The sequence below is a fragment of the Micropterus salmoides genome, unplaced genomic scaffold (genome assembly GCF_014851395.1).
Source record: "Micropterus salmoides isolate LMB-PRFRI ecotype aquatic unplaced genomic scaffold, ASM1485139v1 Ms_hic_scaffold_1, whole genome shotgun sequence".
In the NCBI taxonomy this organism is placed as follows: Eukaryota; Metazoa; Chordata; class Actinopteri; order Centrarchiformes; family Centrarchidae; genus Micropterus; species Micropterus salmoides.
In genome coordinates this window covers 54,277,283-54,293,807 of record NW_024040040.1, presented here as the reverse complement: position 1 = coordinate 54,293,807, position 16,525 = coordinate 54,277,283, and the positions used below count along the sequence as shown (strand labels likewise).

At 41.5% G+C, this 16,525-nt stretch overlaps 1 protein-coding gene across 1 annotated transcript; it reads left to right on the top strand.

The window, feature by feature from the left end:
• Positions 1 to 324: 324 nt before the first annotated feature.
• On the top strand, positions 325 to 7,262 carry LOC119886407 (protein NLRC3-like). Its single transcript, XM_038697154.1, has 5 exons — positions 325 to 440; positions 910 to 1,059; positions 2,192 to 2,370; positions 2,547 to 4,350; positions 6,983 to 7,262. The coding sequence occupies exons 2-5, from the start codon at positions 929 to 931 to the stop codon at positions 7,260 to 7,262; spliced, it is 2,394 nt and encodes a 797-aa protein (XP_038553082.1). The 5' UTR covers positions 325 to 440; positions 910 to 928.
• Positions 7,263 to 16,525: the final 9,263 nt, after the last annotated feature.

Sequence of the window (16,525 nt, the reverse complement as noted above, 5' to 3'; positions counted from 1 at the left end):
CAAATTCAAATCTTAATTAAAGAACAGAAGTATCAGCAGTAAAATGTAGCTGAAGGATCCAAAGGAAAAGTCGGCCTCCTCATTCTGCTGCAGAATGAAACCTGTCAGTGTTACATTATTATTTATTGGCTGTTATTGTCACAGCTGATTTGTTGGATTGGACCATCACATCTACCTTAACCTAATCATAATCTTAATCCTAAAACCAAGTCTTGTTTTTTTGTCCCCATATTAACATTAAGATTTAGGTCCCCACCAGGATATAAAAACATGAATCACACACATACAAAGGAACTTAGCTGATTTCCTGTAACTGCAGAGGGACGGAGCTACACCGAGCAGGTGAGAACAGGTAGGAACCTGAAGCTGAAAGAGTTCAGTCAGTTCAGACTCCATTTAGAGTCACAAAGCAAAAGGAGGAGAACTGAAGGCTGAGGCAGGTGAGTGTTAATCCAACATTTTATTATGTTACTGTCAAAGTCTCTGAGGCAGTTTTTTCCCTGTGGACTGGAGAGGAAAGAAACCTTAGAGGGACTCAGCACTTTGTGTGTGTTTCATGTTCTCATATCTTGTTGGGGACTTTTTCCTAAATGCACTCTAACCCATGAGGACTCGTGTCCATGTGGGTAGAAACTGATTTTTGAGGGTTCAGAATATGTTTCAGCTTTCAAGTTACAATTAGATTTAGTTTAGAGTAAGGGGCTGGGGAAGGCGTTATTTTAAAGAGATACCTAAATGTGTCTGTCTGTCTGTCTGTTACTTCCTGTTTTCTCAGACTTGTGACTGTTGCAGGTAAAGTTCAGGCTGGTTAAATTATACTGTGTGTTTGTGTGTGACTCATGTACAAACTTGTTTCTCCTGATTCTTGTGTTCTGAGCTCACAGTCAGTTTTTCTGTTTTACCTCTCAGACTGACTGAAGTCCAGAAGATGAGTGTTTGTGTGGAGGAAGAGGAGGACGGAGCAGAGTCTGCAGGATCCAGCTGTCTGTCTATGAAGGGTGACCGGTCCAAAGATAAACCTCCAGGGTTCAGTCCTGAACCTGGACCCTCAGACTCAAAGTAAGAGACTGTTTTTACTGTAAACTGACCTGATGGAAGATGATGCATTGAGGATGAAGACAAAATGTTCTGCTAACAGATTTATATTCCTGATGCAGAACTATTAGTGCAGATACTGTTTCAAACTAAGATGGATCTGATTTGATTTCTGGAGCAAAACACCTGAGAACCTCCATTTCAGAATTTACACTTCAAGAACATCTTCATATATTTTTGCCCTCACGTTGACGTCACTGTAAAGATTTAGAAGGATTCAGAATCTGAAAGAATCTGCTTCAAATGTGTCCTTCATTTTCTCCTATTTGTCCTCTAAACACTGAGCTGTTTGGCTCTTCCTCAGATCAGCTGTTCTGATCCACCAGATGCATCTTGAATCACTTCAGATCATAATTGTGCAACATGTGGTGAAAAAGCATTTGTAGTTCAGCTTTGCTCACCTTGATGAACACTTTGCTTTGAATCATTAGTAAGTGGAGCTTTGAGCTCAGATTCTCTCCACCATATATTGTTCCTAAAGGTGAAGAACAAACATCCACGGGCAGCACTGATGGAAAAGTTAGCAGTGGATGGAAAAAGGGCAGAAAATTGGACCACTTCTCTTTTTACAATATTTGAATAGTTTTCATGTGATAGTTGACAGTAGAGAGTGACAGGAAACAGAATGACATCCAAACAAGGCTCCGTGTGGACTTGAACCTGTGACACCGCTGTTACATGCTGTGTGTTTAGACCACTTCTAAGCTCAGTTCAAAGCTAACTAACTCAAGCTAAGCTGCCCAGAGTGACTGTAAAACAGTGAAGGACATAATCAGCTCTCTTTAATGGAGGCTTTTACTGTGAAGGAGCTGCAGGAAGTGTTGAGTTTGTGTTAATAACAAACTGCAGGCAGATCACTAAATGTTTAATCAGACAGTCAGACAGGAAAAGCAGTTAATTAGTGTTTCTGAGAGCAGGAGAGCTGAAATAAAAGGAACAATCATCTTCATTACTGACTGAAAGCTGAATTCAAACAGAAAAGTAACGACACTTTTACTCTGTGACCATCTGAGCTTCTACACAGTGTCGGACACATCTGGAGATTTTTCAACAACAAGCAACAAATCATTTTAGTTCTAAAGAAATGTCTTCACAGAGAGAGGAAGAGGAGTCCTGTTCCTGTGGAGGAGCAGCCGTCCTGCTGTGCTTTGTGTCAGGACGTCCTGAAGGATCCAGTCTCTACCAGCTGTGGACACTGGTTCTGCAGACGGTGCATCACCTCATACTGGGACCAGTCTGCTTCATCAGGACACTCCTCCTGTCCTAAGTGTGGAGGTAAGATCCAGAACCAGAGCTGGACTGCAGACAGCCAGTCAGAGCAGCTCTGTACAAAGTAAGACTGGACATCTGTCTGCTTCTTCAGATATTCTGATATTGATGGTTTTTATATTAGTAATGAAAATAATCAGCACATATTCTTTGTTTTATCTCACATTGTTTCTCTTCTTTAGTGAGAGGTGGTCTGCAGGAGGTTTTAGATGAACATAAGATCAGTCTGAGGAGGAGATGTGAACGTGTGACTGAAGGAAGTGATGAAACAGGAAGTGGAACCCTCCTCAACAGGATCTACACTGAGCTCTACATCACAGAGGGACAGAGTGAAGAGGTTAATACCCAGCATGAGGTGAGGCAGCTTGAGACAGCTTCCAAGAAGAAGACCCTCCATGACACTCCAATCAGGTGCCAGGACATCTTTAAAGCCTTACCTGGCCAACAGAGAGCCATCAGAGTGGTTCTGACCAACGGCGTCGCTGGCGTTGGAAAAACCTTCTCAGTGCAGAAGTTCACTCTGGACTGGGCAGAGGGCTCGGAAAACCAAGATGTCGGTCTGCTGGTTCTGCTCTCGTTCAGGGAGCTGAACTTGATCAAAGATGAGCAGTACAGTCTCCTCACGCTGCTCCATGTTTTCCATCCAACATTACAGAAGGTCCCAGCAGAGAAGCTCGCCGTCTGGAAACTGTTGTTCATCTTTGACGGCCTGGATGAAAGCAGACTTTCATTGGATTTCCACAACAGTGAGGTTGTGTCTGATGTCACACAGAAGTCATCAGTCAACCTGCTGCTGACAAACCTCATCGAGGGGAATCTGCTTCCCTCGGCTCTCGTCTGGATAACTTCCCGACCTGCGGCGGCCAATCGGATCCCTCCTTCGTGTGTTGACAGGGTAACAGAAGTACGAGGCTTCACTGACGCCCAGAAGGAGGAGTACTTCAGGAGGAGAGTCAGTGATGAAGAGCTGTCCAGCAGAATCATCTCACACATCAAGACCTCCAGGAGCCTCCACATCATGTGTCTAATCCCAGTCTTCTGCTGGATCACTGCTACAGTTCTGGAGCACATGTTGACTACAGAGCAGAGAGGAGAGCTGCCCAAGACCCTGACTGACCTGTACTCACACTTCCTGCTGGTTCAGATAAAGAGGAAGAAGCAGAAGTACGATGAGGGACATGAGATGAGTCCACAGGAGCTGACGGAGGCTGACAGGGAGGTTCTTCTGAAGCTGGGGAGGCTGGCGTTTGAACAGCTGGAGAAAGGAAACATCATGTTCTACCAAGAAGACCTGGAGCAGTGTGGTCTTGATGTCACAGAGGCCTCGGTGTACTCAGGAGTTTGTACAGAGATCTTCAAAAGAGAGAGTGTGATCTTCCAGAAAACAGTCTACTGCTTTGTTCATCTGAGCGTTCAGGAGTTTCTGGCTGCAGTCTACATGTTCCACTGTTACACCAGCAGGAACCCAGAGGGACTGAAAAACTTAATATTCTTCGCATACATTTTTATAACCCCAAACCTGGACGAATTTCTGAGGAGTGCCATGGAGAAATCCTTTCAAAGTAAAAATGGCCACCTGGACCTGTTTGTTCGCTTCCTTCATGGCCTCTCTCTGGAGTCCAATCAGAGACTCTTAGGAGGCCTGCTGGGTCAGACAGACAACAGTCCAGAAATCATCCAGCGAGTCATCAACAACCTGAAGAAGATGAACACGTGCTTGAACTGGATCTCTCCTGACAGAAGCATCAACATCTTACACTGTCTGACGGAGATGAACGACCACTCAGTAAATCAGGAGATCCAAGAGTTCCTGAAGTCAGAGAACAGATCAGAGAAGAAACTCTCTGTGATCCACTGCTCAGCTCTGGCCTACATGCTGCAGATGTCAGAGGAGGTTCTGGATGAGTTGGACCTGAAGAAGTACAACACATCAGACCAGGGACGACAGAGACTGATTCCAGCTGTGAGGAACTGCAGAAAGGCTCGGTAAGTCCAGATGTAAAAATTAACAATTAACACCCTTACAGGACCTTCATACTGTGACTTCATCAGTATCATATTAAAGATAGAAAATTCTTGAATGTGAAGGTGGATTATTTGCGCAAAGATTTCCCAAAATATAATGATGCAACATTTCTATCTAGAAGGTCTTCATCAGTGAGCTTCCAAAATTCAGTTGACTTGTCCAAATCTGTGACAAGCAGCATTTTAATATTGTTTTTGTTTGTTTTAACCAATAAGCTCAGGGGTTCAAAATAACATGTTTAATTTTCCAAAGTCAGTTATAATGAGGATGGAAATGTCTGGATATTCCTCGCCTCCTTTTACATCAAATACAGTCCCCTCCAAAAGTATTGGAACGGTAAGGCAGATTCCTTTGTTTTTGTTGTTCACTGCAGACATTTGGGTTTAAGATCAAAATATGAGACAAGAGTTCAGAATTTCAGCTTTCATTTCCTGGTATTCACATCTAGATGGGTTAAACAACTCAGGACATCCCACCCTTTGTTCGAACCCACCCATTTTTCAAGTGAGCAAAAGTATTGGAACAAATAATCTTAAAGTAAATAACATTTAATATTTGGTGGCATAACCCTTGCTTGCAATAACTGCCTCAAGCCTGCGACCCATCGACATCACCAAACTGTTGCATTCTTCATTTGTGATGCTATTCCAGGCTTTTAACGCAGCTTCTTTCAGTTCTTGTTTGTTCAGTCTCCTCTTAAGGAGGTGAAATGCAGCTCTATTGGGTTAAGGTCAGCTGATTGACTTGGCCAGTCTAAAACCTTCCACTTTTTTCCCTGAATTAGTCCTTTGTTTAGTTGGCAGTGTGCTTTGGGTCATTGTACTGCCTCATGATAAACTTCCTCACAATTTCATTTCTCTGTAAACTGGCAGACAAAATGTTTCTGTCCACTTCTGAATTCATTCTGCTGCTACCATCATCCGTTACATCATCAACAAATATTAATGAGCCATGACATTACCTCCACCTTGCTTCACAGATGAGCTTGTATGCTTCTGATCAGAAGGAGTTCCTTTCTTTCTCCACACTTTGCTAGAGATTAATCTTGGTCTCATCAGTCCATAAGATTGTGTTCCAGAACTTTTGCAGCTCATGTCTGTACTTCTTTGCAAATTTCAATTTGGCCTTCCGATTATTCCTGCTGATGAGTAGTTTGCATTGTGGTGTCCGAACGATAATGCTGCGATGATGTGTTGAGAAGAAATCCGCTTGACACTGTTCTTGATTATAAAAGTTTATTACATCAAAGAATTCAGCATCAATTACAAGCTCTGCAGCAGCTTGGAGAGTGACCCAGCCCGATGGCCACTCTGTCTCTCTGTACATCGAACACAACTTATATAGGACATGTTTAGGTCTCTGCTAAATACCATATAAGGGCAAAGTCCCTTCATAGACACTAATCTCTACTCCCCCTACCACTGGGTCAGAGGTCAAATTCCATAGGAGGGTTCACTCTTTGCACACCCATCAATCATTACTTCCCCTTAAGGGTCCACTGAGCCTCTATCCAGAGTTCACTGAACCTCTGTCCAGCTACTAGAGTGTTATTTTAAATGGTTTTTTTGTAATGGTCAAATGCACATATGTTATACACCACAGCATCTTGTGGTGTGGCTTCTGTATTTCCGCTCTCTGCTCTCTTGTTTGATGAAGTGAGTAAGTGACTGTTGCTAAATGCAAAATGATGTACATGCTGGAACATAGATTAATAGTCTTCGGATTATTGGTTATACCAGAACATGTGTGTAAATGTGTATTCAATTAAGCAAGGGTGTGCTTTAATTCTTATTAGTTAAACTTAAAATTTTTAAGAGTGAATATATATATTAGTGTCTTTCCATATATTCTGTTATATTAGAAAAAACTCTTGTTGGTGTAGAAGTAGCAGCAGGAAACGCACAACTTCCACCAATAACAGGTCTGATAAGTGTATGAGCAGAATGGTAGAATTCAGACTACTTTTACACAGCAAAGATCAATGTTGTGTTTTTATGTTGACAATATGTTACTGATCACCGATCACTGCATGAAAAGTGTGATTTTTGTCCCTGTAAACTGCCTTGAATCCCACTAATACCTGGCAGTTATTGGTCGTTTTCGGCGCTGCACGTTTGCATTCGCCTCTGCCAAAATGTTTCTGTCCGAATGTCGTTACAGCAACCAGGAACACTAATGAACCAGCAGTATCGATGAGCCTGGCCCACTGAGGTTAAATAGCTAGATAGAAATAGATTTTCCCTGCCAGTCAGTCAGAACTGAAGAAGTCCTTTGGATGAGGGACGAAATGTCTTCCAGTATCTTCAACCAAGTCCAGTTGCCCTTGACTTTAACCTTCATTGGATAGTGAAAGCAGTGTTTCCCATAATTAACCTATAATTTGGATAATTATGAACGCTGACCTCCACATATTTATATTTTTTTTAATAGGTATATTTAAAATCATATTTCATTGAGGAACTATATTGAGGAGCATATATTCATGCAGCACCTCCTCGCTGCTCACTCTTTCTCGTGAACACTGGGGCACACCGGTCATCAAATGCATTGAGTAAATATAACGTTTCTTTTATAATCGATTTGTTCTGACAGACTTTCTGGCTGTGGACTCTCAGAGACTCACTGTGAAGTTGTGGCCTCAGCTCTGAAGTCCATCCCCTCCCATCTGAGAGAGCTGGACCTGAGTAACAACCGTGAGCTGGAGGATTCAGGAGTGAAGCTTCTGTCTGCTGGACTAGAGAGTCCACACTGTATACTGGAGACTCTGAGGTCAGTTCACCTAGCCACACTGGAACACAATGCCTACAGAGAGATCCTGAGTGTTCTCTATAAATCAACTCTTAAAGCGGCACAGGTGTGTGCCTGCTTCTAGAGAGACAGGGGGGTGGAGCTTCACTGAGAGGCTGCAACCGACTGTGGCCTTACTAAGCCAAAAGCCTGCCTATCACAGAAATAAGGTAGTAAGGAATATAAAGAAGGCTAAAGCTGAGTTTTTTATAGCATTATTTATGATGCCAGGGAAAATGGAAAACTTGTCTGGAAAAATCTCAATAGACTAACTGGACTAAATAAAGATCAGTGAACATACGATCATGACTTAGCAAGTACTTTTAATATCGTTTTTATAAACTCAGTGGAGGAGTTTGCCCAGAGCTTCTCCCCTAGAACTATAGCTTGTATCCCCATCAGTCAGGTGTCCTACGCTGTGGGTGACCTAAGGTAATTTCTGCTGCAGAATAGACTGCCTTCTTCAGTGCTTGCCATTGTTCTTCAATGTTCTCTGATCCTACTACTGTTTTGACTTTTGCACCATTTACTGCAGATGACACAGTTTCAGCCAGTCTTCTGCAGTGCTCTTCATTTGCAAGCTTTCTAAGGTCAAGTTTTTTAGGGGTTGTGCAATTAGTTTTTCTCCTTGGCATGGTTATCAGCATATGCAAACAAACAATTATTTGGAAACACAGTCTGGAAAGTAGCCTAGTTTTCCATCCTGCCACCAACCATATATGTGAGTGATCCCCATTTAAAATACAATTTCGAATGCTTACCTTGTCTAAAAGACATTCCCTGGCCCACAGCAGTCTTTCCACATTATTCACTTTTGAAGCAAGGTAATGGCGGACAGCAAAACACTTGCGAGCAAGGAGCGAGCTGATGTGACGTCATGTGGTCACATGACATGAAAACCTCTGGTTTGAAGTAAAAACACTATTTAAGTGCTGCGTTTACTTTTTTCTAGGGGGTTCGTTAATTTGCTTTAAGGTAAACTGAACAAAACAGGTTTAAACCAGAAATCCAGATTTTCCCTTAGTCCAGTATAAAAATGCACAGAAGTTTCACTTTTTTCAGTGTGGGCACTATGTGACGCTCACCTGTTCCTGTTCTCGTCTGCCTGCTAATCTCTGTCAGCGGAGACAGAGCTGGGACAAGTTCATGTGCCTTTCATGCAGCCGTATGCAGAAATTATCATGCCAATGTCACTTTTCGTGAACTGACCAATCACAGCCTGGATGGGGCGGGACAATAATAAAAGGTTGACAGCCAGGTGTGATTTACACTTTGGACGCTAGGAACATGTCAGCATCAGAATGTACCCACCACTTTTTGAAAGCATTTGTTATGAATGTTCTGAAAAATAGCTTGCAATGAACAATGTTAATGTTAATGTTAAATGAAAATGCTTTTTAGAAAGGTTGATTTGCACACTAAGAAAAATTTTAAAAATGTGCATCATCCAAACAAAGTAACTTCAGGTAAAAACAAGCTGCTGATTACTGTATTATATTCCATTATATTTTAATTGTCACCTGCCACCTGAATTTTGTTTACCTTTAGATTAATAAAACATTTCCACCATAAATTGGTGCAGAAAATGTTTCCAGAATGCAGAAAATTAAGAGTTTAATGCTCAGAATCTCCTGGGGGAGGACCCCCCAGACCGCCCACTCATATATTTCAGAATCAACTTTGTCCTTAAAATTACGCCTCGTCTTGGACTCGTGACCCAAGTGTATCCCTTATGTCCCCAACACTTTTCTGCACAAAGTGCTGCTCTGTTGACCGCAATCGGTAAACATTTGAAATGTTGAACTCGTTCTGCATTGATGGTTATGATTTTTGACAAGTTAGTACTGACCACCATGTAGAGCATTTGTCTTGCCAATAATTTAATGAACATGTGAATAATCAACATGTGAATGGAGAGTACTGGCACCTAATTTTTTCCACTTGAAGCACTGGGTTAGATAAAGAAAACAAAAACATTGCAATGCTCAGTAAAGGTGAAGGTGAAGGAATTGTGATGATCTTCATGATATCAGAAGCTGCTGTGGTGTGGTGTGCATTAAACCAGAGCTAATAGTTCAATTCAATTCAATTTATATAGCGCTAAAATCACAACAACAGTTATCTCACAGCGCTTTTCTTAAAAGAACAGGACCTTACTAGATCATACTCTATGATGCTATTTACAGAAGCCCAACAGTTCCCACCAAGAGCAGCACTAGGAGACAGAGGCAAGGAAAAGAGAGAGAGAGGGAGAGTGAGAGAGAGAGAGGACAGGAGAGGAAAAGAGAGGGATGGAAGGAGAGAGAGGGGAGGGAGGCAGCCTACACACTATACACACACAGAGGTACAGACAGTGAAGGTGATGTTGCTATAGACTAAATGAAAAATGGTACAGATATTTATAGTAGTGTTAATGATAACAGTCATAATGATAATGATTATAATAACAATAATAACAATAGGACTAGTAACAATAGTCGTTGTAGCAGAGGGTGTCGAGCAGGAACACGGGGGCAGCAGGTGACCCGCAACCACAGATCCAGACTCCACAGCTCCAGAGCCAGAAAACCTGCAGGAAATGATAGGAGGAGAGAGGAGAGGGACGAGAAAGCACAAGACTACCAGAAAGGGGAGAAGTTGTGTTAGTAACATGCAATAATGGGATGAGGTTGCATACAGAGGGAGAGAAAGTAGAGGAGAGAGGAGCTCAGTGCATCATAGGAAATCCCCCGGCAGTCTAGGCCTATAGCAGCATAACTAAGGGATGGTTCAGGACTCACCTGAGCCAGCCCTAACTATAAGCTTTATCAAAGAGGAAAGTCTTAAGCCTACTCTTAAATGTGGAGATGGTGTCTGCCTCCTGAACCCAAACTGGAACCTGGTTCCACAGGAGAGGAGCTTGATAGCTGAACGCCCTGGCTCCTAGTCTACTTTTGGAGACTCTAGGAACCACAAGTAACCCATTCTGGGAGCGCAGTGCTCTGGTGGGGTAGTAAGGTACTATGAGCTCTTTAAGATAAGATGGTGCCTGACCATTAAGAGCTTTGTAGGTAGGAAGAATGATTTTAAATTCTATTCTGGATTTTACTGGAAGCCAATGCAAAGAAGCTAAGACAGGAGAAATATGATCTCTTTTCCTGGTTCCTGTCAGAACACGTGCTGCAGCATTCTGGATCAGCTGAAGAGTCTTAACGGACTTTTTCGAGCAGCCTGATAATAAGGAATTGCAGTAATCCAGCCTAGAAGTAACAAATGCATGGACTAGTTTTTCTGCATCATTTTTAGACAGGATGTTCCTGATTTTGGCAATATTACATAGGTGAAAAAAGGCGGTCCTTGAAATTTGCTTAATGTGAGACTTAAACGACATGTCCTGATCAAAGATAACTCCAAGATTCCTCACAGTGGTGCTGGAGGCCAGGGCGATGCCATCAAGGGAAACTATATCTTTAGATAATGCGTCACGGAGGTGCTTAGGCCCCAGAACAATAACTTCAGTTTTATCTGAGTTTAACATTAGAAAATTACAGGTCATCCAGGTTTTAACATCCTGAAGGCACATTTGAAATTTAGCTAACTGATGAGTTTCATCTGGTTTGATTGATAGATATAACTGAGTATCATCTGCATAACAATGAAAGCTTATGGAATATTTCCTGATAATATTGCCTAAAGGAAGCATATATAAAGTGAAGAGGATTGGTCCGAGGACAGATCCTTGAGGAACTCCATGATTAACTTTGGCGTGCATGGAGGACTCATCGTTAACATGTACAAACTGAAATCGATCTGATAAATAGGACTTAAACCAGCTTAGAGCGGTTCCTTTAATGCCAATGAAATGTTCCAGTCCCTGCAATAGGATCTGATGGTCAATGGTATCAAATGCAGCACTAAGATCTAATAAAACCAGTACGGAGACAAGTCCTTTGTCTGATGCAATAAGGAGGTCGTTAGTAATTTTCACCAGTGCTGTCTCTGTGCTATGATGAGCTCTAAATCCTGACTGAAAATCCTCAAATAAACTATTGCTCTGTACAAAGTCACACAGCTGTTTAGCAACTGCTTTCTCCAGAACTTTAGAGAGAAATGGAAGGTTAGATATAGGTCTATAGTTGGCTAAAACATCCGGATCAAGTTTGGACTTTTTCAGAAGAGGTTTAATTACAGCTACTTTAAAGTATTGTGGTACATAGCCTGTTGATAAAGATAGATTGATCATATCTAGTATAGAAGTGCTGGGTAAGGGTAAAACATCTTTAAGCAACCTAGTCGGGATGGGGTCTAAGAGGCAGGTTGATGGTTTAGATGAAGAAATTATTGAAGTTAGTTGGTAAAGATTGAGGGAAGCAAAACAGTCTAAACATATATCTGGTTCTACAGCTGTTTCTAAGGTTCCTGAGTTAAGAGATAAGTTGGTGCCAGTTGAGGGCAGGTCTTGGTGAATTTTGTCTCTAATAGCTAGAATTTTATCATTAAAGAAGCTCATGAAATCGTAACTACTGAGAGCTATGGGAATACTTGGCTCAACAGAGCCATGGGATCGCATCCTTAAATTTAGCTACAGCACTATCAGACAGACATCTTGTATAGAAATTTTTGCCCAATGGCGAGTAGTTCAGCAATACAAACTCAAAAGTTATCAAACAGTGGTCGGACAAAGAGGGATTCTGTGGGAACACCACTAAATGTTCAATTTCAATACCATACACCAAAACAAGGTCGAGGGTGTGGTTAAAACAGTGAGTCGGTTCATGAACACTCTGATAGAAGCCAATGGAATCTAACAGAGAGATAAACGCAGTACTAAAGCTGTCATTCTCAACATCCACATGAATATTAAAATCCCCTACAATAATAACTTTGTCCGTTTTAAGGACTAAAGTTGACAAAAACTCTGCAAATGCAGATAAGAATTCAGAGTACGGGCCAGATGCTCGGTACATTATAACGAAGAGAATTGGTTGAAGTGATTTCCAACTTGGGTGTGAAAGACCAAGAACAAGGCTTTCAAATGAGTTATAATTTAGTTTAGGTTTAGAGCTGATTAGTAGGGTAGAGTCGAAGATAGCTGCAACCCCACCTCCTCGGCCTGTGCCTCGAGGAATGTGAGTATTAATATGACTGGGAGGGGTGGATTCATTTAGTAATAAATAGAAGCCCAACACGTCACAGCAAAGCAGGATTCAAATCAAACTTTAAGAATCATCTAACTGGTTTATCTTTCAAAAATAAAACATGGAGTTTATGCAGAGATCTTTTAATCATAGAGTTCAGTAAAGTTTACGAAGCTCCACGAAGATTAAACTGCACATCAATCTCCTCTTGTTAGGGATCACAGAAAGGACTCGTGAGCGGAAGTAGGCAGGCACACAGGCAGGACTTTATTTAAAGAGCTCAGAGATGGCAAAGGAGTTTGGGGGGCTGGCGGAGAGTTTCCAGTCTCGGGGGGATCCAATCGCACGGTGTCAGGATGGGCAGGCAGACTGGCAGGCAGTGAGCAACGGACTGGTGATACAGAGTACAGGCAGGCTGTGAGCAACAGGCTGGCGATCCAGAGTACAGGCAGGCTGGCAGCGACTCCGCACCAGGGTGGAACTGTGGCAGACAGGAAACAAGAGGCTAGGCAAAGTCACAAAAGGTATTTAGACAAACTAGGAAATAGGCCAGAGCAATATACCACTGTGGGTAAACGGACGAACTGGCGACGAGTGGAGACTGAACCAGAGCTTAAGACTGCAGGCGTTGAGAGTGCTGCAGGTGGAGAGAGGCCAGGCTCGGACACGCCCAATCACACACAGACATGGGACAAGACACACATGACTGACAGAAACAACAGGGGTGGGGAAACAAAGAGAACAAGAGGAAAAGAGGGGAGAGAGACCAACCCACGACACCTCTGGTTCTGCTTCTCATTACAACATGTCAAAAGGAGAAGCACTCTTCAACAACCAAGTACTGCACATTCTGATGATTTATTAGGATCCCCGTTAGCTGATGCAAAAAAAAATCATCCTCTACTCTTGTTGGGCCCTAGGAAATGATTATGAATGACACCTCGATATTTGATATTTTTGAGGCTATTTTATTTCTAAGTTCCTCTCGACCACAGATCTAACTGTTGCTCATCATCTCTTCATGTCAGCACAAATTATATTCAGCCACAGACCTTTAGACTGCAACAAACAACAAATAAATACTCTGCACCAGAAACATGTTTGTCTTAAAGGACAGGTTCATAGTGTCCACATGTAAATTCAAAGAGTTATTGGTGTATAATCTTTCCTTCTGTCCATACCGTTTGTAAAGCAATCCCATTACAACCTTACTCCAATGTTACAAGATAGAGAAAACAAATCCACTGTCTGGTTCTGAGTAAAAATTACTTCTTAAGTTTAGATTAAACTAATATGAGGCTTCGGCAGTCTAAGTTCCACTGATCAAGTCGGTATTTAGTGTCTGAAATTGTTTCTTGCTGAGCTGCAGTGGAGGAATAGTAACTCAGAGGGAGTTTGGTCCTAACTAGTCTGTAACGTTTTAAACACCCACCTAATTTGGCTAGCTCAGACTGCTGAAACATATTGGTTTCAGCTCAACTTGTGAAGTCATTTCTTACAATGTAGTTGTGTTAGGAAGGGACCACTTCACACTCATTAAGGACAGAAGGAAGGATTACTGCCACCAATAACTCTAATGTATATATGAAGTGGCTATTGTTTTAAGACTTGACTTGAACAAATATGGAAGTCTCCTTTTAATGACAAACATTCTAAGCTGCCAAATGCAGTCAGAAGAAGGTCATGTGATGAATGAAATGATGGACAGATTTTAATCCAATGTGTCTGATTTGATATTAATCGTAATTGCGTTCATGCTTTAGATATATGTTTTTTTAAATGACAATAAAAAGGAATATTGAATCTTGGTCCTCTAATTGCTGACTGAGACAAAGTCCCTCTACTCATTTTAGGGAAAAGCTCATTGATTAGGACATAGTAATGTTGAGCTCCACGTTTTAAAACCTGAACACATCTGATTGGATTAGAAATGGATTTTAATCGCTTCTTTAATCTATTCTTTATTCAGATTGAGTTCCTGCAGTTTGTCAGAGATCAGGTGTGCTTCTCTGGCCTCAGCTCTGAAGTCCAACCCCTCCCATCTGAGAGAGCTGGAGCTGAACTACAACAAGCTGCAGGATTCAGGAGTGAAACTGCTGTGTGGTTTTCTGGATAGTCCACACTGTAGACTGGAGACTCTGAGGTCAGTTCAGATTCTCACCCCAATTACATCTGGTATTTTGAATGTGTTCTCACTATCCTCATTGAGATATGTTCTGTTCATGAAGTTACTTTAGATTTATTAAATGAATGTGAAGTATAAGTATATTTTATACAACATTATTTCTTAACCACATTTCGTAGGCTGAGTGGGGAAATGTTTTCTTTCTTGCAGTAATTGTATGTAGGGTCTATGTGTCTGTTTGTTCATAGTAGTAGCAGCAGTATGTTTTGTAAAGTAGCCCAAAAAGAAGGCTTGTTGTTAATGACATATCTAAACAATCAAAAGCAGCATTAGGCCGAATGACATCAGCACCAACCAGGTGTTTTCACTGCTGCTTGACCTGGTCCAGACTCTGTTTTATTGTATGAGCATTTTCTTTTTCTTTATGTTGAGCCTGTTTATAGCCTGAATATGTGCTAAATATGTCAAGGAGATCCAAAAATGGTAAGAAGGTAGACAACTGGGTTTGCAAATATAGAATAAAACATCACCAGCGTGCAACACTATTTGGTGTATTTAGCTGACTTTTCAGCAAAGCTATATCGCTCCAAGACCAAAACCAAATATTCCCAGCGACTGCAGTCAAAAGCTATCTCAGAGTCTAGGCTGATTAACACATCATTCATTTTTGTTTTTCCTGATCTTTTGTATCATATTAACAGAGGGTATAATATTATTCTATTTGGCGGTGTCAGGATGTGTGTGGTGAGGTAGGTTGGTGGACCCAAACGCAGCACACAGAGCGGAGCAGAGTTTGTAAAAAGGTTTATTGAAGCAAACAAAAAGCGAGCACACTTACTGGCAGAGTGGCTGATTAACAGAGTCCAAAAACAAGGTGATCCAAACAGAAGAAATCCAACAAGGGAAAATAATCCAGGGAGCAGGGAACACAACGAGCAAAGCCGACAACACGAGATAGAACGTATACATGCGACAATGACCCAACAGGGAATGAACAGAAACACCAAACATTTATACACAGGGACTAACGAACAGGGCGGGAGCAACACAGGTGACTGGGATCAGAGTTAACGAGGTAGAGAGACAGAAGGGAAAAACAGAGACTGGATAGCAGGCAGATACTGGAGGTGAGCAGACATAACACAAGTACTGAACACTAAACACTAAGACATGAACCGAGACACAGAATGAGGAGCTGAGACACAGAGCTAATCCTAAGATACAAGACACATCCTAAGTAAACTGAAAGATGCATATTAATGAAATAATAAACAAGGCTACACGGAAACTAAAGCAGAAAGATCAAAGTCATAATGACTAAACGGATCATAACCCCACAACCAGACACACAGACAGTAACAGACCAAACAGCCCAAGCACACAGAGTGACTGGACACAAGAAATAACTGAAACTCAGAACGCAGACTAACTATATAACCGATACTGGACACCGGGCAATAGACAGGACAGAACCCAAAACTCAACATACTATGAGACAGATACTAACAAGACTACAAATAACATGACTGAGAACCAAAACAGAGCAGACACTCCCACAGTGTGACAGGCGGCCCTGGAAAAAACAGGTCAGTAACTTCAGGAATAGTCTCCTGGACACGATTTATGCATACATTTTGCAATCCTGATTTAAAATGAAAATCTGTCTATATGATATATTTCTTTTTGCCCTTCTTTGGGAAGACAGAAATTACAGGTTCTCTCCACAAATTACACAAATAAAAAGAGTATGGTAGTCGAATCTTCTCTGAAGATCTTACAAAGATCTTATACCACTCAGCTGATAGAACGTCATTTCCTGGTGTTTATTATTATAGTGTTTATTCTAAGCAGTCTTCAATTCTTTTTTTTATACATGTGATGTTAGGCACTCAATCTGATGTTCTCCAATTGAGGCCAGAATTTTAACATGTTTTTATATTCTCTTTACTTTCTTGTTTTGCATATGAATAGAGGGTCTTGTAAGTCAATTCAGTTCGGTTTTATTTATATAGTGCCAATTCATAACAGAAGTTAACGTATTGCACTTTTCATATAGTCAGAAGCCCAACAATTCCCACCATGAGCAAGCACTTAGAAACACAGTCA